The following is a 24,574-nucleotide window of genomic DNA, read 5'->3' on the forward strand; positions in this document are numbered from 1 at the left end:
TAGAATTAGCATTTGTGGCCACTCTGTAGAAGGATAACATACACATTGAGCTTGTTCTCTTAATGTTATTTTTGGAATACTAATTATAATTTCTACATATATTTCAAAAGTTTTCTGTTTACTTAACATTGGTATTTTGGATACTCACACTTGTTTGTGTTTTTAATGTATACTCAACATCTTGAATATACATTAAAATATGCAACTGATATTTTCTTTTCTCTGGGTACTATAGCCATTTTAATAATGAGAGATGTTAAGTTTTGTCTTTTTTGGTTTATTGATGTAAAGCATGTGATTTCTTTGAAAATTCCCATAAAAAGTTCTTGTCTTAATCGTTCAAGCAGATGTGTTTCTTAATTTCTATAAAATTAGTCGTTGTGTGACTGTCCTAGTATTCATGGGTAACTGAATTGTTGATTAACCTAAAAGTTTTATGGAAATTCTAAGTAATTATGTTTGAAAATTTGCATACAAGGATGAGCTCCTTGATTGGGTTTTCTAAATATGGCTTATTAGTATGCAAATAATTTGTTATATGTTGGAACTTTGCTGGATTTCTTTTGAAAGAAAAATTCAAATGGAATTACTGTTCTGATTAAGATTTTTTAATGCAAAGTTACTTTTATTTATCTCTCTTTTACAGACTGACAGAAATGTGACTGTTATCTTTCTCAGCGAGATTGTTTGGGAAAAGTTTCGTCCAAATACTGGATGCTTTGAGCCATTTGTCTTGTATTTTCCTGATTATAGCATAGGTAAATTTGAAAACATTGTTTTGATAAATGATATTCAGTAAAATAGTTTTTTTTGTTTGAAAGATTAAGCTAGCATGTTCAAATGGGAATACTTGGATGTTTTAATCTATTATGGTTTGCTGCCAATCTTAAATAAAATATTATTTATATTTCTGCACTTATAGAGGTTCTTGTATAATTAATGTTTTTTTGAAAGAGCAGTTCTCACATATTTGTAAATAAAGGTGTATTTTCACATTTTTTTAGTCACTACAGTAAGATGTATATATAAGTGGGATTATTACATCCATACAAGTGAGATGTTTAGATTGGCAAAGCACATTAAAATTGTACTGAAATCTTTATATACCATGTACTTGAGTTAAGTACTATGTGGAATGTATCTTTTGATTTTATAAATCTCATTTTTCATTACTGTAACTCTTACAGTAGCAACTGTGCTAGCCCTTGTGTTTCTTATTTTTGGTTTGTGTTTAATCTTAAATTTCATAGATCCTAATAATTTTTATCTTTGGACGAATACAATAGTTTTTTTGTTGCTGAGTAGCTTTGTAGATTAATACTGTGCTGTTACTGTGCAAATATGATAGTTCAGATTCAAAGATCATAACTGAAGCATAAGATGGTTAGAGGCTATGAAAAAATAACATTCCTTGACCTTGGCCTTGAAACACTATCCCTGTGAACTGATCAGCTACAAACATTCATTATTAAGATCAACACATTTTTGCCTGTTTTCACAAGAACAGCGATCAGGTAACACCTCCTGCCTTTGATAATTGAGATAACAAAAAGGAAACCAAAATAGATGAAGGGAACCCTTAAATTTTTAATAACTCCTCTTATACGAAAAATCACAAGGAGAAGAGAAAAGGGTAGGAAGAAAATGAATAAATCAAAGGATTTCATAAAAAGAATTTCTTTGTACTTCTGTTGTGACCATTAGATGTTAAAGTTTTTCATGACCCATTTTAGTGAAAAATTATTAAAAAATGCTGGTATTCAGGTGAAGTTGAAATTAAAGTATGCTATAATGAATTGTAGAATTTGATTAAATTTTATAAAAAATAAGGATACAAAGCTGCAGAGATGGAGAGAATTTGAGGACATAATTAAATAAAGTGACCTTGCTAATTTTAGAAAGTGTAAGCTAATAGATTTTTTTAAAAATAAATTTATTTATTTATTTTTGGCTGTGTTTTCTTTGTTGCTGGGCGCGGGCTTTCTCTAGTTGCGGCGAGTGGGGGCTACTCTTTGTTGTAGTGCGCAGGCTTCAGTAGTTGTGGCATGCAGGCTTAGTAGTTGTGCCTCATGGCTTTAGAGCGCAGGCTCAGAAGACGTGGTGCACTGGCTTTGTTGCTCCGTAGCATGTGGGATGTTCTCCGACCAGGGCTTGAACCCATGTCCCCTGCATTGGCAGGCAGATTCTTAACCACTGAGCCACCAGGGAAGCCCTAAGCTAATAGATTTTTGAAAAGTGTATAATGTGGAGCCAAGTTCATCTGATTATTAAATTTTAGAGCCTTTAACATATTAGGTTTTTTAAAAAATAATTCAGAAGCATCATAATCATACAAAAAAACGTTCAAAAAGGAAGCATTAATTGATAAGCCAAATTATAGTCAGAATAAGTAAGCATGGAACCAGGGCAAAAGGATAATCTTAGTGTCTAAGTCATCCAATCATAACTTGGTACATATGTCATCTGTAGAAATATGGTATCTGATGTTCAGGACACTCTTTCCTCTTAGCAGTATCACTAGGGCCCTAATTTGGATTTCTTGTTTTCTCTCTCCCACACGTAGACTGCTCATCTTTTGGTAATGCTTTGTTTTTTTTTGTTTTTTTTTCTTCAGGTGGATTATAGTGCAGTTGATCAGGTTTTTGGTTTAGTTATTGAATCAATCAGAATAAGTTAAGTTATTCTCTAGTTAACAATCTGAAAATCTCAATGACTTATAATTTCCCACCTCACAACCTTTGTGCTATTTTTGTCCTACATTTAACATATACATTTATTATAAACCTTATAATATATTACTATTTGGGCTTTACAGAAATAAAAAGGCAAGGTGGAAAATATCTTTTATTGTTTATCCCGCTGGAGATTTGTTGAGCTTTTTGGATATGTGAGTGTATAGTTTTAACTTTGGAAAAGTTTCAGCCATTATTTCTAAAAATATTTTATCTGTGTCCTGTTGTTCCCCCCGACTCTGCTCCCCACACCTTTTTCTGGGACCACGTTACATGAATGTTAGACCTCGTGATATTGTCCTGCTGAATCTCTTATTTATTTATTTAAATTTTACATCATTTTTTGTCCTCAGTGTTTTACTTGGGATAGCTTTTGTTTCTGTGTCTTCAAGTTCAGTGACCTTTTTATCTACAAGTGTCTAATTTGCAGTTAATCCAACCCAGTGGAATTTTCATTACCAATCTCATGATGCTTTTGTTTTCCGTTATATTCTTGAGCATGTGAGCATGTTTATATTAGTTGTTCTAATGTTCTTGTCTACTAATTCTACTACCTCTTTCATTGTGGGGATGTTTCTATTGACTGATTTTTCTCTATTATGGGTATCCATTATACTTTCACATGTGTTTAGTAATTTTTGATTGAATGAGAGGTATTAAATTTTTTATTGCATGTTGGACTTCTTTTCTAGTTAAGCATTTAAATCACTTGAAGATACATGTGACCCTTTTGAGATTATTTTTAAGCTCTTTTGGAGAGAGGGTCTAGAGTAGCCTTTATTCCAGGGCTAATTTTAGCCCTACTTCTAAGATATAGTCCTTTTGGGTTCTCTGCTGAATGCCCCATGTATTTAGTATAGTTTCTCCATTCTTACTGGTGGCAAAATGAACAGTTTATAGCCCTGTCTGCACTCTGGAAATTGTTTGACTTAACAGCTCTCCAGTAATTGTTTTTTCCCCGGAAGTTGTTCTTGCTTGTCCTTTTGAGGTTTTACTCTGTGCATATGAGTACTGGTATTCAGCTAAGAACCAAGGGCAACATCTAGGCAGATTTCTGGGGCTCTTTCTCTGCATAGCTTCCTTTTCTCATGTATTCTACCCTGCACATTCTAGCTACCTTAGCTCTCTCTTCTCTGATCTCTGTCTTATCAACTCACTGAGATTAATGGGCTCCTTTTGGAATTCTCCTGTACCACAGTTCTAAAATTACCTCTAGTTAGAAAGCCTGGCTGATGGTAAGACTCACCTCATTTCACTTTTCTCATGTATCACAGTCCTTTGTTGCCTGTTGTTTGATGTCTGAAAATAATTGTTTTCTATATTTTGTCCAGTTTTTAGTTATTTATAGGAGAGTATTTCTGGACCCTCTTACTCCCTCATGTCTGGCAACAGAAGTCCCTCTCCATGTTAGAAATGGTTCTTGGTGTGTTAGACCGTATTTTGATAGTGAAATTTTAATACAGCAGGGGACCCATCAAGTGCTTTCTCCTTCCCTTTATTTATGACCTGCTAGTACACTGCTTTCAGCTTTCTGTTAGAGATGGGATTTTTAGTAAATTTGACTGTTAGAGCTGGTATTGCTTCCTTAATGTTGAGTTGTACTCTGAGAATTTGTCTGTAGCCTGTATAACTAAGCAGCTGTTCTACTTTTGTTGCAACCCAGTGAGAGTTCTAATTCTTAGAAGACTGTAGTCAGAACTGAAGTGGGCCAGTGGTCATATATAATCAACTCTCTTAGGAGGTACTGAGTGTCACCTGGAAGGGATATCCAGAAGAGAGTCAGGAGGAGCTTAGGAGTGCAGTCTAAGCTGGAGACTTAACTGGTTTCCAGGTTTCCTCATCCGTGCATTTAGAGACCACCTTTTTGCCTATGTATGTTTGTCTGTCTGACAATTGATCCCTTTCTTCCTTGCCTCCCTCCCTTCTTTCTTTCATCTATCCAGTTATTTGTCAGCTTTTATTGGATTGGCCAAAAAGTTCTTTTGGGGTTTTCTGGGTTTTTCTGTAACATGTTTTGGAAAAACGTAAACAAACTTTTTGGCCAATACAATATATAAATATCTTTATCTCTAAGTTTTAAGGCACCTTTAGAAATTTTTAGTGTATCAAATATTTGTTTTAAAAAGCTTAGTAACATTAAATTTAAAACTCCTATTACATGTAAAAATACATAGACTCCAAAGTCAAGTTTTGGACTTTGTGTATTTTTTTTCAGTGGTTGTGATATTAAAATACAGATCTAGTAACAGTCTCTATCTGAAATTCCTTCAGGATAGCATTCTAGGCATGAGAATAGGCTTTGAAATGTTTTTTGGGCCTTTGTTTATTTGTTTTTTTGGTTTTGGCCAACTGCCCTGTTTAAAAGATCCCATTAATATAGCTATTTCTAAATTTCTGTATATTAGTATCTGTTGATAGGCCATATATATTGTTATGTACCTATATCTAACTGACTGTGAGGAATAAGACAGTAGTTAAAATGAAAGGCTGATGGTAAATGGGAGAGTGTCCATGGTAAAAATACTCACTTAAAGGGATTCTTAGACAAAAGGAAATTGACATGATCAGAATATCCCATGAGAATTTTCACTTGTAAGTATTGTGAAAGTCTTGAATCCTATGGAACTGGGCTTAAAGTACTAGTCATGTTCAAAGAGCTCTTAACTGAGAAGTCTAAAAGAGACCATTGCATCAAGAAGTCAAAGGGAATTGCAATAAGGAATGAGTGAATGACTGATTTATGTGCTGTAACCGGGAAATTTTGAATAATAGGTGGTTTCTTTTTAGTTTTAACTGTGCTTCTACAATATATTTCTAGCAGGATAAAATATAAGTTTAGGACTCTAAACATGTGATACTGTATAAGGAGTTTAAGGTAGAAGAGAAATAAAGATACCAAAGTTGTAGGAAGAAAACACATTTTATAAAAAAGGGAATGACATAGTAAAGATGAAGATTTTCATTAAAAAATCATGAGTTCTTTCCATTTTACAAAAAATGAGCATTTTCCACTTTGGTGGTAGTTTATGTAGTACCGCTTATTTTTTTCTAGTTGATTTACTTAATTGTTAGAAAAATAAGTGGAATCCATACTATTTTTTTGCCCTTGATATTGATGTTGCCTGTTATAAGGTTCTTGTGATTTTCTTTAGATGTCATTGCTTCGTATTTGTCTTAAGTAAAATTTAGTAATTTTTCTTAGAATGTTAGGTTCATAATTCTTTTACCTCAGTTTCAAAACTTGTGTTACTTTTGCATTCTAATCTTGTAACTGTTTCATTGTTCCTGATAATTGCTGAGCCTGTGTATTTAGTGTTTAAACCTTTGTTATAAAATGCTAGAAGATATAACTAGGGTGATGGGTCAGTCATTTCTGTTCATTTGTGTCCTGTGAACAGGTAACCTTCAAAAGATTCTGTCCCATGATCATCCTCCAGAGTATTCGGCTGATTTCTACGCTGCCTACATTAACATTCTTCTTGGAGTTTTCTACACCGTCTGTCGAGATTTGAAGGAGCTCCGGCATCTGGTCCGTGCTCATTTTGCTTAAAAAAAAATGTACATCTTTTAATATTTTTCCATGAAGAAAGGGTGTGAGATAGGCTAGAAGCTGAAAATTTATTCTGGAAATTTGGATATGGCCTTTGGGAGCAAATACACCCTAAGAATATAGAAGTCAGTGGGTTAGTACAAACTTTGACCTGATCAGAGACCTTTGTCTTTTTAGTTGTTTCTTTTCATACATCGTTAGGAGTGTTTTTTAAATTTCCTCCTCTCTCTTTTCTCTAATTGCAGAAAATGTTGAACTTTATTAAAATTAAAATGAAGATTAACAGAAAGGTGGTGTGAAAACTTAAGCAATTTTATATCTTTTTGTTAATTTTTTGTTAACAGATTGTTTCAGGTTAATGTATGTATTGATAGTGGTCTGGAATCTAGATGAATTTGAATATGGTCAGAAGCTTTATATAGGTGTTTCATTAGCCACTGACCTTGAGTTAGGAATCTATATAAAGGATTACTTTGAATATTTATATAAAAGATTACTTTAAAAAGTTTTTAAGGGCTTCCCTGGTGGCGCAGTGGCTGAGAGTCCGCCTGCCGATGCAGGGTACACGGGTTCGTGCCCCGGTCTGGGAAGATCCCACATGCCGCGGAGCGGCTGGGCCCACGAGCCATGGCCGCTGAGCCTGCACTTCCGGAGCCTGTGCTCCGCAACGGGAGAGGCTACAGCAGTGAGAGGCCCGCATACCGCAAAAAAAAAAAAAAAAAAAGTTAAAAACATTAGAATAGCTGTTTATACTCATAGGCAGTTTGGAAAATAATTGTATTTACTTTAATTTTCATATTTAATTTAATTTTTACCTTTCTGCTTTAGTTGTGGTGATCTGAAAAGGAGGAGGCAAGAATATCTGGTTTCACTTTTAGAACCTTTTATTAATACTTAAGGTCTTATCTCCATGTAAGAGAAAATGGTAATATATCTAAGGCTAGAAAACAGTTGCTTTCAAAGGAACAGATTCTATATCTCTTGGTACATTTTCTTTGCTTTGCTCTTTTCTTTGCTCTGAAAAGTATTACTTAGAGGGATTCAGTGTGTATTTGAGATAGAATGTAGGAGAAAATGACCATTTAAAATTGTGTTCTGGGGCTTTCCTGGTGACGCAGTGGTTGAGAGTCCGCCTGCCGATGCAGGGGACACGGGTTTGTGCCCCGGTACGGGATGATCCCACATGCCGTGGAGTGGCTGGGCCCATGAGCCATGGCCACTGAGCCTGCGCGTCCGGAGCCTGTGCTCCGCAGCGGGAGAGGCCACGGCAGTGAGAGGCCTGCATACTGCAAAAAAAAAACTGTGTTCACATTTAGTATGTTGTGGAACTTTTAAACTTTAGGCCTCTTCTGATTTAGTTGTACGTTTCAAGCATCTTCTGAGTAGGGAAAAAAACAGAAGACAAGCTGTTCTAGTTCAAGCTCATCACTAACATCTCTCTAGAAGTTGTATGTCTGAGACTCCTGGTGCCCAAGGGAAATGACAACAGGGGGGCTTACAGAGAGGAGCGAGGATCAGTGCATGGTCTCAGTGTGAGATGGAGTCAGGAGCAAATACTCATCCTTTGTCCTTCCTGGGAAATAACTTGTAGCTTCTACTCCTTAGCACTGATGTCCTTGAAACCTGGTGGGAATCTGTGCTGGCAGCCATTTCAAAGTAGATTATAAAGTACAAGAAGGAGGAATTATTTAGAGAAACTATTAGTAGGAAAAGAAAATGTGAAATTTAAACATGGTTTTTATAAAGTCCTTTGGGTTTCACTGAGGAATGATTTTATTTAGGGACGAGGTTACAGCTTTTTATGTTGTTACATCATATTCATAAACTTGAAGCTTGAAGTATGGTTTAAGTCTTTACTACTACTAGTAATACTAATAAATATAAGAAGTGATCTTTAAGCATTGGAGAAAAAATACTATAGTGTTCTATTTTTCTGAGTATGTAGAACACAGGATAATAAATATATGTTGTCCTTTTTCCTTCAGATGGATATTATTATTTGTTTTAAAGTTTGTAAGTGGCATATTTCTTAAGAGTTTAATAAATCATCTGCAGAATATTCTTTTTAGGCATCTTTTCTATGTATGTGCTTTTTTTAATATAATAAATTTATTTATTTATTTTTGGCTGCGTTGGGTCTTCGTTGCTGCACGCAGGCTTTCTCTAGTTGTGGCGAGCAGGGGCTACTCTTTATTGCGGTGCACGGGCTTCTCGTTGCGGTGGCTTCTCTTGTTGCAGAGCGCAGGCTCTAGGCGCGTGGGCTCAGTAGTGGCTCGCAGGGTCTAGAGTGCAGGCTCAGTAGTTGTGGCACACAGGCTTAGTTGCTCCGTGGCACGTGGGATCTTCCCAGACCAGGGCTCGAAGTTGTGTCCCCTGCATTGGCAGGCAGATTCTTAATCACTGTGCCACCAGGGAAGCCCCTATGTATGTGCTTTTAAATTTGCTTTGGGAATTGTTATATTTCTTTATATTTAGAAGCTGATACATTAGGCAGGATTTAGCCAGTTAAGGAATATTTTACATATTGTTTTACTGTTGTTATTGATAATTGTGGTTTTATTGTTGTAGTAATAAACTATAATAACATTTTACTTGAGCCAATTATATTGAAATAAAATTGCCTGAATTCTAATAAAATTTTTACTTGAAAAATAATTAATTGTGGTAGATAAGTGCTTTTTTCTTTTTTTTCCTTGTTTATAGGCAGTACTTAATTTTCCTAAATACTGTGAACCTGTTGTTAAAGGAGAAGGTAACTATAATTTTACTATAATAATATTTCTTTTGAAAAAAGTTTCTGTAATTTTAAATTATTGAAATTTTCTCTCTTTGGAGTAGCAAGTGAACGTGATACTCGCAAACTCTGGAGAAATATTGAACCTCATTTGAAAAAAGCCATGCAAACTGTTTATCTCAGGGAAATATCAAGGTAATTTTCTATTTAGTATATGTGTTTTTTCTATATTTGGGATATTCACTAAAATGTACATGTTTTCCTTTACCTTCTTCACATTGGGCAAAAACTCTTGTGATTTGAATCATTTCTTATTATTTTGGGAAGGACAATTTTTAGCCAGTATGTTACACAAGGCATATTTCTAATAATTGCTAATTTTTTAAAATCTGGAAAGCTACAGGAAAATCAGTTTCAGCTTTGTTTTTTATATTTATGTTAGATATTTGAATGGTATAATAAAAAATTGATTATTAAAGAAACGTATAAGTCAAGCCATAAATCTACATTTGTCTGTTATTAGACTTTCATAGTAATGAAGCTGCTTAGGAGACATGGTTGCACAGACATAGAGTAGTGAGAACATAGTTCTGATTTCCAGCTTAGCCGTTTTCTGCCTTATGAGGTCTTAGCAATTCACCTAAAACCTCTAGACCTCGGATCCCTCTTCGAACAGTCCTTAAAAGATTTCAGTAATATATGTGAAGATGATTTGTGAATAATAAAGTGCCTTATAGGTGTTAGGTTTAGCCTACATTACAAAGCAACATAGGAAGTTTAAAAACATCAACGCTTTTGTCTTTTTTCACTTTCTAACCAATTTTGTTATTTTTCTTTCATGAATACCTTATTCTATACTTTGTGCTTGATTTAATTAGCTGATTATAAGAATATAATAGTTTCTAAATAAGTAGAAACATTACAAAGATATTATTATTCCTCTTTTTAATAATTAATGACAATGTTTGGAAGTCACAGAATAGAAAAGCTTGTGATCTGATCTTTTAAAGGTAGAAAAATTTGGATGCTTGTTAAAGTGACTCTTACATAGTAATAGAAGGACTTCCAGTTTCCCATAGGATAGTGTTGGCCACCTAAATCAAGTTCTCTCCACAAGGTCAGTATTTGCTTTCCTTACTGACCCTCCACAAGGTCAGTAAGGAAAGCAAATAAAATCACTCATAACCCTTGCCTGCAATATGACTAGGAGTCTACAGAGCTGACTGTAAACTTCAGTTTATATGTAAATAGTGAAATAAATAACTGAAGCCAGCAAAGCCAACCCTGGGGCTTATGCTGAAGTGAAGAGTTAAGCAAAGACTATAAGGAAAAGAGGAGAGGACAGTGGCGACAGGGGATGGGGTCGACTTGTAGTGATGAAATACAAATGAATCACCTCCAGAAAGAGTCCAACCCTGAGTGGGATAATACTGAGAACAAGTGAGACCCGAAGGATTAGAGCACTGGCTACTGAAGAATCAAAAGGAAGTGTTTCAAGAGTATGTAGGCAAGAATTAACAAGGCAGATTTGGGAAAGTACTGTTTTTGAGGGGAGATGGAGAGGTGATTTGGAAGGACATGGCATCTGGAGGCTTGGTGGTGAAGAATGAAGCAAGGGGTGGAAATTAAGGCAAAAATATGTCACTTACAAAGGAAAGTGAATCTAATAAAGCAAGACAACAAGTGAGCAACATTTTCAAGAAACTTGAGAGAGGATGTGTAAGCCAAGGAATTTTATATCTAGCCAACCTATCATGCAGGTATCGTGGCTATAGAAAAACAGTTTTAAACATGTGAGAACTCAGGGAACACTATACTCATAAACACTTCCTGAAGAGTCTGCTAGTGACAGTGCTGGTGCAATGGAGATGACTGGGGAGACTTGAGCAAAAGGAATGATGAGCACCAAATTTGATTAATTTTAGCTCAAAACGAAAAGATGGGAATGAGGGTAGAAGAACACTATGTATATGTTACATACTTTGACAGGATTGGGAATAACACAGTTACAAAGTTAAAAAATGGGAAAAGAAGAGAAAGAAAGGGCAAAGTAGAATAAACTCATTGTTTGCTGTACAGGTAAAAGAGGGTGTCAGAATAATTCAGAACCTAAAACTATTAAAAAAAAGTACTCAAAGAAGTCTCACACCCCATTATTCCTTTCATTCCTTTCTTAAGCACATATATAATTTCTGATTTGTACTCATTTTCTTTTACAAGGATGCATATATAATATAACATATTTATATATGCAATTAATATATAATCTTTAGTATGTTTCTTTCACAAAAAGGTATAGAACACAGAAATAAGCATTGCTAATTTGACCTCCTGCCTTACCGAGGCATTCTGAAAACTTTTTCTTTAATGGGGTACACCCATTTATATTTATTGATAGGAAATATATATGTTTTATTAACTGTTGTATTAATTTGCAGAATTTCCTATGTGGTTATTTTCTTTGTCTTTTTGAAAAAAAATTTTGGTATTTAGGGCAGTTTGCATTTTTGTTCCTTTATAATAATAGCATATATAATGCCCTTAGTTACCTTTTTGTCACACTGTGACATAAAGGACCAGTGAGACTCTCCAATAGTGTAGCAGAGAAATGGCATTCTAAGCCTGGTGATACCTCCTGGTCCATTTGAAGTTTCTTCACAGTAAATGACTCAGCTGTTTTCCCTGCTACCCCTAACCTCCATTCACCTGTGTATAATAAAATTTTTACTAAATTAAAGAACAATAATCATCACATATTTCATATTTTCTAATTGAGATTAAATAATTGGGGTAAGCAGGGCTTCCCTGGTGGTGCAGTGGTTGAGAGTCCGCCTGCCAATGCAGGGGATGCGGGTTCCTGCCGCGGTCCGGGAAGATCCCACATGCCACGGAGCGGCTGGGCCCGTAAGCCATGGCCGCTGAGCCTGTGCTTCTGGAGCTTGTGCTCCGCAACGGGAGGGGCCACAACAGTGAGAGGCCTGCGTACCAAAAAAATAAATAAATAAATAAAATTGGGATAAGCAGAATGAAGAAAAGGAGAATAAAGCTATAGAAGGTTAGATGCTCACTCAGTAAACTGTTTTTGGGAATATATGTTGGTTTTATAGCTTTTATAAGCAATTTGGACAGATTATGAAAAAGTCTCCAACCTTGTTCCCTGGTAGTGGAACTAAGAGCTGAATCCTTGTAGAATGTCTGCAGAGTTTGTGTTATTGACTGGCTGGGTGTCCTTGGGCAACTTAACCTGTGGGCCTCAGTTTTCTGATGCAATGATACTTTAAGAAATTGTTACGGAGTTTAGAAATGGTGTATAACAATTGTATTTAATATGATAACTGGAATATTGGGAGTTTTATTGTATGGTAGGTGATGTTATTTATTTTTTGGTGCTTTTTGATAGCTTTATAATTATCAGAGGAAAAGAGATTTAAAAAAATTCAACATTTGGGCATTGATATATAAGTTTATATTGTTCTAATATACACTAAATGATTTTGTAGAGGTACCAACATGTATATGTTATTTGTCTTATTTATGAAGAAATTAAATGTATTTTGTTAAATAAAAAAGTTTTAGTTTTTCTACGGCTTTGTTTTAAGTACAGTACATTGATTTTATATGTTTTCAATCCATCATTCCTCTTTCATTTTTTTTTCAGTTCCCAGTGGGAAAAGCTACAGAAAGATGACACAGATCCAGGACAACTGAAAGGTATCAAAGGAAGTGTTGAGACAATTACCAGAGACACTTCTTTAATTGGTTACTAATAATCAGGATATTAAGTTAACACTAAAGATAACATCAGTCAGTAGTGTTATAAAAGATAATTTGCAAACTACCATGATTTTTTTTTTTCCTGCACCACGCAGCTTGCAGGATCTTAGTTCCCCGACCAGGGATTGAACCTGGGCCCCAGTAGTGAAAGCATCAAGTTCTAACCACTGGACCACCAGGGAATTCCCTACCATGATATTTTAATTAATGATTTTCTTTTAAGCAACACACCAATGTAATAGGAAGAAATGAAGTTTGAATACCAGTTTCTACATGTTGGGTTATATCATGTGAAAACCAAGCAGTTTATATTTCTTTAAATGCTTGTGTTAAAACAATCAATTGTATACCTAATGTTATCTCAGTATATATGTATTTCATGAGTTATGTAATAAAATTCAATTTTATGTTAATGTAGTTTGGGGGATGCATTTCATTTGGTTATATTTTGGAAGTTTTGTGCTTTTGTTTTCTTTAAAGAAACTTAATTTGGGTTTATCCCAACAGAACTACAGTTGACCCTTGAACAACACAGATTTGAATTGCATGGGTCCACTTATACACGGATTTTTTTTCAATAAATGTATTGGAAAATGTTTTGGAGATACACAACAATTTGAAAAAACTGGCAGACGAACTGCATAGCCTAGAAATATCAGAAAAATTAAGAAAAAGTTAGGTATGCCATGAATGCATAATATATATGTAGGTATACGTATAACATACAAAATATGTGTTAATTGACTGTTATCAGTAGGCTTCCAGTCAACAGTAGGCTATTACTAGTTACGTTTTTTGGGAGTCAAAAGTTATATGCAGATTTTCTACTGTGGAGGAGAGGGGTATCTGTGCCCCTAACATTCCCCCACCCCGTATGGGTCAACTTTACTTTTACTTTAAAAAAAAGTAAAGCAACTATCTAAAATACTCTTATATAAAAGTTGGGTCACTAGCCAGTTAGTTGGGTCAGTGGGGGAAGTGGTATGAAATGAAGTGGTATTGAGATTCCATTTCAGTTTTTATTTTTATTTATTTATTTTTAAAGATTTATTGATTGTTTATTTTATTTATTTTTGGCAGTGCCAGGAATTAGTTGTGGAATGCGGGATCTTCATTGAGGCATGTGGGATCTTTCAGCGTGCGGGCTCCTCTCTAGTTGTGGCACTTGGGTTTTCTCTCTCTAGTTGTGGCGCTTGGGTTCCAGAGTGCATGGGCTCTGTAGTTTGTGGCACACTCTCTAGTTGAGGCGCGCAAGCTCAGTAGTTGTGGTGCGCAGGCTAGTTGCCCTGCGGTATGTGGGATCTTAGTTCCCTGACCAGGGATCGAACCTGTTTCCCCTGCATTGTAAGGTGGATTCTTCACCACTGGACCACTAGGGAAGTCCCTGTTTTGGTTTTTAAATGCTTGAAGTACCATACAAGTGATTTTCAGTTGTGTGTTGTAATGGAAAGAAATAGATACTAGAGTTTAAAAAAAATCTGCAGTAATTTGCTCTGCTGCCTGTGTGGCCTTGAGCCCAACTCAGTGTCTTTATCTAAAATGGAAAGAATATCTACTTTTAAGTTACTGCAGAGATTCAGAGATGCTTAAGGAAAGCACCTAGCACATTGTGTAATCATTATGTAAGCACCTTACACATACTAGATATTTCAGTAAATATCAGATTCCTTTTTCCCTTCCCATAAAAATCATTGCTGCTTGACTGACTCTGTTGTTTTATTTATCCATTCATTCAGTTATTTGTACAAGGTACTGTAGGGATACAAAAAAACATTAGACTTGGCTCCTTCAGTGAACACTGTAGCTTAGTAAGAAATATCACTTATGTTTAATTAATTCTTTATATAAGGTATAAATTTATATGGATCGTAAGTAAGATACACGAAGTAGGAATTCACAGTAGAGACAAATTTTCTCTTTTGGTGTGGTAGGGGAGCATCAGGGAAGGTTTAATGGAGAGTGTGGCTTTGAAGGGCAGGACTTTAGAAGAGGCGGAACCAAACAAAAATAACAGAATGAGCAGAGCATATCATTAATGATAATGTTTTCCCCACCACCGTCATTATCATGGCACTTTAAGCTCAGGGCACTTTAAAATCTTTTGACTAGAGGGTACCATATGGAAGTCAAAAGATAAGTGAAAAAAGGTAAGAGATACTTAAAATCTAATGGTAGCCCGTTAAATACCTTCATAAAAGTATTTTGTTGTCTAGGTCTCTCGGCATATACTCACGTGGAACTTCCATATTACTCTAAGTTTATTCTCATTGCTGCATACCTTGCTTCTTATAATCCAGCAAGAACTGACAAAAGGTTTTTTCTTAAGGTAATCATTATTTCTTTTTCACTTTATTTTTGCAGATCTAGGGAATATTTTGAAATTCCTCAACACCTGTAAATTTGTAAGGGATAGAGATTAGAATAAGAGATTGCTGAATATGTATTTAGGACTCATTCTTTAAAGATTTTGTTTGTTTATTTTCCTTTAATCATTTATTCTTTATTTCTCACTTTACCTTTGCCAGTCAACAGTGTTATTTGAGAACTTTCTTTAGGATATTGGGGGTGAGTGAGTGCCACTTTTGGGGTGGGGACAGTCTTGGAGCAGACAGGCTAAAAAAGAGGGGTGGTATTAGTGTCTAGTAAGCATGATATGATAAACAACTTGCAGGGAAGTGTTGAGGAAAGAAGGCTTCATGGAGGGGGTAGCATTGCTTGCTGAATTTTGAAAGACAAATTAGTCTGAAAATGACAGCAAAAAACAATATTCCTGAAATGAATGTTGATAAGAAAATTTAGAGGCCCTCAGAACTTCATCCATCAATGGAGCATTCCTCACACTTAAACTTCCCAAAAAGGTTTCTTTAGGATGCGTGAGCCATTACCTCAATCACCTTCCACCTAAGCAAAGACCAACTCTCCTCCAGAGTGAACTCGGGTGCTCTGTGTGGTGTTCTCCCTATAACACTCACTCTCTTACCAAGGCATTATGTCAAGTGGGTGAAAATTATCCTTGCAACCAGATATATTTTGCTACACATCCTGAGCAAGTCCAGTTACAAGCTGATTAATAAAAAAAATTCAAACTTAACTTTTCTGTTTCCAGAACTTAGCTGTTTTTCCTAACTCCCCAAGCTTTTGTTTACATTGGTTTCTCCATCTAGAATTCCTTCCTCTCCAATCTCTACATGCTTAAATTCCACCTGTTCTTTTTTTTTCCCCCTTTAATCATTTATTTTTGACTTCTCACTTTAAGATCACAGCCTGAATGGGTGAAGTAGGTAGTTTCACAGAAGAAGAGTTCAGATATACCTTACTTAGGTAATAATTCTACATTTAAAAAAATTTAACTAAGGTTTTGTTAAAAATATGAGAGATGGGAATGATTTTAAGGGTAGTAACTCCTTTATTGTTCTGAAGCTCCTACTATAGTATCATGTACTCCATACATCATTATCCAGAACATTCAGGAGGCTCTCTGCATGTATATTAGTTGGAGAAATCTCATTTTAGAATTTTCTTCTTGAAAGCAAATAATATGCTGTTTGATTTATTATTAAATATAATACATTTTTGTCTGTTTATTTTTTGCCTATCTCTACCACTAGTCTTTGGTTTCAAGAGGGCAAGGACTGCATCTATATTTTTTTCCCTACTATTGAATCCCAAGTGCTTAACTAAATGCTCTCAATTTTATGTGAATTGACAGCCTGCCTTACAGAATGAATTGAAAACCCGTTTATCTTTGGAAGTTTTGTTTTTATAGAAATAAATGTGCTGTAATAAATCAATATAAGTTCTTTTAGGAAATATCACTTTTATTTTGAGACCTCTTTCTTTACATGCACAAGTAATCCTGTATACGATCAAAATTGATTTTAAAAGCCTAAAATATGTTGGTATTTTAAGGTGATGTTTTAGGTGATAAATAGAATAAAATAAAAAAGCCTAAGATACATAAGTTACTCTTACGTGTGTCATGTTTTAAACAAATTATGCTTTCTGGTTTTGTGGAATACTATCTTTCATCTTAAAAATTATTTTGCTTGATTGCAGCATCATGGGAAAATCAAGAAAACCAACTTTCTAAAGAAACACGAAAAGGTATTTATGTTGTAATTTCTTTAATGGGAAAAACTTACAAATTTAGAATATTATAGGAAGTTGATAAATGCATAATTGTATGCATTTACATAGTCATTTGGATGTAAGAAGTTACTTGTATTGATATGGTACCATCATAATGCTGTAGTAGTGTTTTGTTATGTTGGATACAGTGATTGGGGAGGCACAATTCAGGTGAGCTGGTTCTAGAGATAAAAGGGAGTTCACAAAATTTTTCTAGTGAATTAATAGATGAAAAAGGTCACCCTGGAATTTTTAATTAAATATAGCTTAATTTCCTCCTTTCCCCTTTGAAACACCACAAAGATGGCATTGAAGAAATTAAAAAGGTTAAACTAATAAGGACTAAGCAGATGAGAGATCTATAAAATTGGAATTGACTAGTAGATAGATATGTCGGTGACTAAGCACATCAGAGAAGGCGAAAACGTAACCCCCAAAAGAAGCTGATTTGACCCAAGGAATCTGGAAAAGCTTAGGAATTAGAAACACTAAGCAACTTTGAAGGTAGGGCTGTGGGGCAAGTTGAAATTTCCAAAAGGAGCATTTAGACTGTTCAGCTCTCTTGTACGTCTTAACCACTGCGGTTTCTCCTGGCAGAAGATAGAGAAGTTAGAACTGTAAACTTTGCACTATAGAAGCTGTGAGTTTTGTTTCTCACTCTCATTGTTAAAAGCAGTTTTGCTCAGTATATGCTTCTGAATTGAGGACATTGTTTTACTGTCTTCTGGCTTTATTACTGCTAAAAAAAAAACTGCTGTGAGTCTTATTCCTGTGTTATTCCTCTGTTTTCTCTGGCTGCTTTCAAGTTCTCTTCTCCTTTTACTTTAGTCTTCTTACAGTTTCTCTGTAGTGTATCTGGGATTGAATTTCTTTTTACTTGGCATTAGTTTTGCTTCCTAAATTTGAATAATGATGCCTTTATTTAATTCTGGTAAATTCTCAGTCATTAACTTTTCAAATATTGCCTCTCCTCCATTCTCTCTGACATGTTTTCCTGAGACGCTGGTTAGGCTTATGATAGACCTTTTCACTCTACCATCTGTGTTTTTTAAGTCTTTATATTCTCCATTCCCTTTCATCTCTGTGTGATGTATTCTGGGTAATTTCTTCAGTTCTCTGTTCTTATTTTCTCTTCACCTTTGTCTGATCTGCTATTTACATCAATTTTGTAATTTCAGTAATGTTATGTGTAATCTTCAGAAATTTTACTGGTTCATTTCAAGTCTATCTGATCACTTTAATATTTTTCCCTAGTCATATTTTTCTTTAACATAAAAAAACCTATTTAATATTCTGTGTCTTATATTTCAGTGTTAGAAGTCCTTGTTAGTCTAATTCCATGTTTTCTATTTTTGCTGATTTGGGCACATAATGTCCTGTTTCCTGAACATTTTATTATTTTTAATTGTTGGCTGAACTTAATCTTTGAATTTTTGAGGCCTGAGATGTGTTCCTTTGAAAGGTTTTACGCGTACTTCTCTGCAAGCACTTGTGAACACTGGTAACCTGGGATCATTTGAAATTCAGTTCTCAGCCTGGGGACTTGCAGACCACAAAGCTATTGTGAATTCTGCCCCCACATCAGTATTAGCTCTGGCTTCTAGTTAAAAGTCTCAGGGAAGCCTTTTTTTCTCCCATTCACACAGAGCTAGAGTTTGGCAGGCAGATTTCCTCACCAAATCCATTTGCTTGGCATGGAAAGACTTTTCTAGTATGCCCTTTCACTGAGACATCTCTGATTAGGCTCTCCACTATAGGCAGATCATTGATTTTGTACCCTCTTTCGTATGTATGTAGCTGCTTTGGGTCATAAAGGATGGGTAGGAGGAGAGAGTACTTCTGGCTGAGGTAGGGAGGGAAGGATGTATAGTAGGGCTTGCATTTTGAGTGGGCACTCAGGAATGGTGAGGATTAGATATGCAAAGATGGGAGGAGAAGACATTTTAGTTGAGGAAATGATTTGAGCCAAGAAACAGAGGTAAGATAGTATAGGGTATATACAAGAAATAATGAAATTGGCTGGAGTGTATGGTGAGTTTCAGAGAAAAATCAATTGAGGCCAAACTGTCAGGGAATTTCCTTACTCACCAGTTAAGGTAAGAAAGCCCATCTCTTCACCTCTGTTATCTTGGCACTTGGTGGTAATTGGTGGGTGTTTATTGCACAGATAAATAAATTGAATGAATGAAAGAAGGAAACCAAAGAATGAACATAAAGCTAAAAATTTTAGGCCTTATTCTTTAGACAGAGAAAACTAAGAATGTTGTAGAGGGAGATATATTAGTGCTGATCAGTGAGGACTGTGAAAGAGCTGGCACGTTAGACCATCCTTGTGGAATGAGTGGATTTGTACAAGTCTAGGAAGACAGTCTTGACAGAGGGAACCATATGAACAAAGACACTGTGAAGTTGTCTTTAGTCCTAGGTGAGCTCTAGTTCTTCTGATGTTATTCTTATAGATTTGACTTTTATGTTAGCCTCTTTTGTTTTTGGTTCATGTCATTTTAAAATCTGAGCTTAGTTACTAAAATCTGTGTACGCTTAGGTAGTTTCTTTGTATTTTTGTTCCCTCTCTTTTTGAAATCTTATTGAATGCTTACTCTATGCCATGCACTCTGCTAGATGCTATGGACGTAGTGGAGAACAAAATAACCATTGTCTCTGCTCTCATGAAGCTCTCAATTAGGGCATCAACCATTAAAAGCAAACCACAAGAATAATAATCATAACAGTTGTTTTAAATCTGTTATGTATCTTCAGTTGATAATTCTTTTTCTCTGTATATCCTCAGTTGACACTCATTTTTTAAGATTTTGCTTTTCAGTTCACCTAATGCATGTATGTGATACCAGATTATCTGCCACTTAGTTTATGTGAAAAAGCAGCATTTTTCCTCTCCTCACTCATAGTCCCATTCCCCACAATTAAACTTCTTTTAATTGTTCCTAGTTTTAGTTTTTCTGGTATAAATACCTATAACTCTAAGTTTATTTTCCCATCTCTGTTTTTCTTGGTTTGGCTTGATACCAGTTTTCATTCCATTTTATCTCATTTATTTGGTTTCTTTTTTCGCTTATTTCTTCCATTCGTACAGACTTTCATTCTGTCTAATAAGCTATAGCGAATCTAGTGAGGTATTTCTCACACTTTGGCTTTCTCTCTAGGTGGGAAGCCAGTTTGCATTTATAGCATACAGAATCAGTTCTGTGAAGAAGATAAATGTCATATGCCCTCCATGGCACTAGAACACTTTAATTTTAAATTGGAGATGTGTTTTCTAATCACAAAATAAAAAGTGAAAATCAGAAAAGTGTCAGCAGCATTTCACAGTGTGATTCTCAGCCTGAATTGCCCCCCAATTTATTCCCAACACTTCAGGAATTTGGTAATTTTTACTAACCTCAATTCACTTCTAAGTGTTAATGAGGACAGGGACACCAGTTCCATTTAGATAGCTCAACATTTACCTTTATTTTTTTCTTTCTTCCCTCTAATACAATTTCCTTCATTATCCTTTCATACATTCATTTATTTAACTAACAATCCCAAGTGCTAGGGATGAAAAAGGTAAATAAAACGTCTCCTGTTTTCAAGGCATTTGTGTAGAAAAGAAAATACATATAAACAAGTATATCATGATGATGATAATAAAAGCTGTTGAGCAGTATAAGCCAAACATTGTTAAGCTCCACATATGATCTTACTTAATTCTCACAATGACCTAATAAATGTAGTTGCTGTCATTGTCCTTATTTCCTAGATGAGGAAACTGAATATTAAAGAGAAATTTAGTAACTTGCCCAAGAATACATAGTTAATGTGGTAGAACCAGCATCCAATTCCAGGACTTCTGAATCCAAAGCCTACCATGATGTTTAACCACTGTTCTTAAACTCATACACCTGATAATGATTAGTATCTAGGATTTTTTTTTTTTTTGCGGTACGCGGGCCTCTCACTGCTGTGGCCTCTCCCATTGCGGAGCACAGACTCCGGACGCGCAGGCTCAACAGCCATGGCTCACGGACCCAGCCGCTCCGCGGCACACGGGATCCTCCCGGACCGGGGCACGAACCCGTGTCCCCCGCACCGGCAGGCAGACTCTCAACCACTGCGCCACCAGGGAAGCCCCTATCTAGGATTTTTAAAGCTCATACAAACTAATAAGAAGAAGGCAAAAATTCAGTAGATAAATGGATAAACGATACAAAAAGGATCTGGAAATGTCTAACAAATGTAACATGATTATCACCCTCATTCACTAATGAGAGAAATGCAACTTTAAACAGCACTGAGGTATTATTTTACACTCTAAGGTTGGCAAAACTAAAAAAATGTCTGATGATTCCAAGTGTTGGTGATAATGTGGAAGAATAAGAGGCTGCGTGTTCTGCAGGTTGGTCATACCTAATAAAGTTAATATGTGAACGTACTTTACATTGATCAGGATAGGCTGGACAGTGGTGTAGTGAAAAACCAACTCCCTAACCCTCAGTGGCTTAACATAAAAGTTGTATTGCTCATATGTATATATATATATTGCTCACGACACAGTTGGATATGAGTTATGTGGGCCTTTTTTATGGTGGTATAGTGATGTCAAGTGAAACATGGTGGCCTCTTAAGTTGTCACCAAAGGTAAAGAAGACTAAAGGATCCAGTGGTTTGAAAGGCCAGGTTTGGTAGTAGCTCACATCGCTGCCACCCATATTCCGTTGGCCAGAACTCAATCGGATGGCGTCCATCTAACTGCAGGAGAGACTGAGACATGTAGTCTTCCTATGTGCCCAAGAAGAAGCAGTGTTGATGAACACATAGCATTCTCTGCCCCCTCCTTTAATCGAGCATTCCCACAGAGAAGTTCGCATTCCCACAGAGAAGTTCACACGTGTGCAAGGAGAAATGTACACAATTGGCCATCACAGTATTCTTTGTGATGAATTATGGGGATTAATTTTTTAGGGTAGACTGATTTGTCATGAAATGGAATTCTGTAGGGTAATTTAAAAATGGACTAGAGCTACATGTATCAAAATGAATAAATCTCAAAAACAATGTTGAAGGAAAAAAGCAGTTTGGTAGAGTGCTATGTCCAAAATGATATCATTTATTTGAGATATTAGATTATGCAGACAACGCTGTATATTGTTTATGGACACATATATAGCAGTAGTAGTTCAAAAATTGTCATGAAAATGATAAAAACACCAGATTCTGGATGGTGGTTCCTTCTAGGGAGGGAAGGGGAGAGTGGTATGTGGGAAGGATGCAAGGGGGCTTCAGTTTGTAATGTGATCTAATGCTTTTTTTGTACAAATTGCATAATGTTTGGATGTGATAAAATTGGGTGGTTGCATTGGTATTTATGAATCTCTTTTCTAAATGTTTGAAGTATTTAATAAGAAAAGCATATAAACTTTGAGACTTGGAAAATGATTTCTAAACTGTGTTTTAGATATAAATAGCTGAGGTAAATACTTCATTTTGTAATTCTGAGTAGGTTTTTTTTTTACTTACAGTCATTCTTTTAAAGAAATAGTTATTCCCATGCTTGTAAATAAAGCTTCTCATTTTATTTGCCCTTGCTCATATAGAGTACTTAAATTATTACATTGCTACTAAAATTATCTAATAGAATTATCTAATTATCTATAGACCCTTGAGCACTGCAGTTTTCTAATGACAAGTAATTGTACCATTGACTTTGTAGACAAGTATGAACATTTTACAATCTTAAAAATTTTTAATAAATTTTACATTGTTTCTGACTGACAGCTTATTCACATACTATGAAACACTGCATTCATTTTCTAAGCTAGTATTTACTGTAACTGATCTTTTTAGAACTATTAATGTTGAACAAATACATTTTTCAGGCAGTGGCACAAAGAGGAATGGTGAGGAGTTAGTAGTAAGTTCTAGTCTAGGGGTTAGGGCCTAGACCCTTGTTTTGGTTGTACACTGTCTTGACAAATGACTTGGCTAAGTCACTTAACATCCGGTTACAACAGCAAAATAGGGGTGATGTTCGGGCCTAGACTGGGTAACTTGTGAGTCCTTTAATATTTGTTGATGTAAATCAGAACATCTTGAAGAAAATGTTGAAAGATAAATCATGATCATATCAGGTAAACTTCTAGAGATTGCAAGTTAGATTTATTAGCCTATTTGGGGAACTATATACAATGTAAATATGTTGTTATTGGAATTTATAGTACAGAAAGTGAGTGTTCTGCTGTAAGAAGAAAATCCATGATCTTTTTTTCTTATAGACAAGCAATCATCTCCTCGGACCAAAACCGTTTCCACTAGACAGATTATTAGCAATATTATATAGTATTGTGGATAGCAGAGTTGCTCCAACAGCAAATATCTTCTCCCAGGTAATGTTAATGATCTGTTATTATGTATCATCTTTACCTTTATGGAATTCTTCAGGTAATCTGATCAGTAGAGTTCCAGGCATTTAGATTTTTGGTCAGCATATGTTACTAATTTAACTATATAATGAACAACGTCCTTGGTAAGTAATTGAAATTGCAAATATACAATTTTCAAGGGTGTTACTGAATTGCATATATTTAAAGGTATAATTTGATGACAGAAACAACTTGTTGTTTCTGGTCTTTTTCTTTTCTCAATACAGGAATTTTTAAATGATTATAATTATCTTGCTGATTAAATAAAAAAGTGGCTTCATGATTAAATTGATGAATTATAATATAGAAATATGAAAAAATTTAGAAATGTATTTATAAGAAAATAATCCATAATATTCTTATTCCTCATATATATACTTTGCAGGTTGACAGTATGCATTTTTTTTTTTTTTTTTTTTGCGGTACATGGGCCTCTCACTGTTGTGGCCTCTGCCGTTGCGGGGCACAGGCTCCGGACGCGCAGGCTCAGCGGCCATGGCCCACAGGCCCAGCCGCTCTGCGGCATCTTCCCAGACCGGGGCACGAACCCGTGTCCCCTGCATCGGCAGGCAGACTCTCAACCACTGTGCCACCAGGGAAGCCCGACAGTATGCATTTTTTAAAACATGATGTATTTTCCAAATTGATTAAGTTCTTAAAATTTTCACTAGATGGCAGCAGTAGCATAAAAATAGGAAATAAGACATTTATAAAGTAGCTAAGGTTCTTTTTTTAGGTGACATTTAAGAAAAACCTATTTGTTAAAAATGCAGTTACAGGGCTTCCCTGGTGGCGCAGTGGTTGAGAGTCCGCCTGCTGATGCAAGGGGACACGGGTTCGTGCCCTGGTCTGGGAAGATCCCACATGCTGCAGAGCGGCTGGGCCCGTGAGCCATGGCCGCTGAGCCTGCGCGTCTGGAGCCTGTGCTCCGCAACAGGAGAGGCCACAGCAGTGAGAGGCCCGCGTACCACAAAAAAAAAAAAAAAAAAATGCAGTTACAGTAGATTTCTTAAATGGTCCAGAAAAACAGCACTTAGCACATGGTATGAATGGATAGAAGAAAAACCAAATGATGTAACTAGTATTTATTGAAAAGCAGTCACCTCAGATGTTTCAGTGAGCATTTTATTTTATGTATATGTTTTTAGGTTGAAAAACATGTAAATAATAGCATTTACATTTTAATTCACTTCAAATAAATTTGGTTCCTGAATGGATATTAGACTTTGTAATCTAA

General features: G+C 35.5%; 1 protein-coding gene across 1 annotated transcript in view; it reads left to right on the forward strand.

Annotated features, from left to right (window-relative positions):
* ORC5 (origin recognition complex subunit 5) overlaps positions 1-24,574 on the forward strand; it is a 73,578-nt gene that overhangs the window by 16,137 nt on the left and 32,867 nt on the right. Inside the window, exons 5-12 of the mRNA XM_065883671.1 lie at positions 647-758; positions 6,131-6,261; positions 8,986-9,034; positions 9,121-9,211; positions 12,675-12,727; positions 15,004-15,116; positions 16,847-16,894; positions 23,191-23,301. Coding sequence (XP_065739743.1) covers positions 647-758; positions 6,131-6,261; positions 8,986-9,034; positions 9,121-9,211; positions 12,675-12,727; positions 15,004-15,116; positions 16,847-16,894; positions 23,191-23,301 — 708 coding nt within the window. The remainder of the gene's footprint in view (positions 1-646; positions 759-6,130; positions 6,262-8,985; positions 9,035-9,120; positions 9,212-12,674; positions 12,728-15,003; positions 15,117-16,846; positions 16,895-23,190; positions 23,302-24,574) is intronic.

This window comes from Phocoena phocoena, chromosome 9 (genome assembly GCF_963924675.1).
Source record: "Phocoena phocoena chromosome 9, mPhoPho1.1, whole genome shotgun sequence".
NCBI classification, from domain to species: Eukaryota; Metazoa; Chordata; class Mammalia; order Artiodactyla; family Phocoenidae; genus Phocoena; species Phocoena phocoena.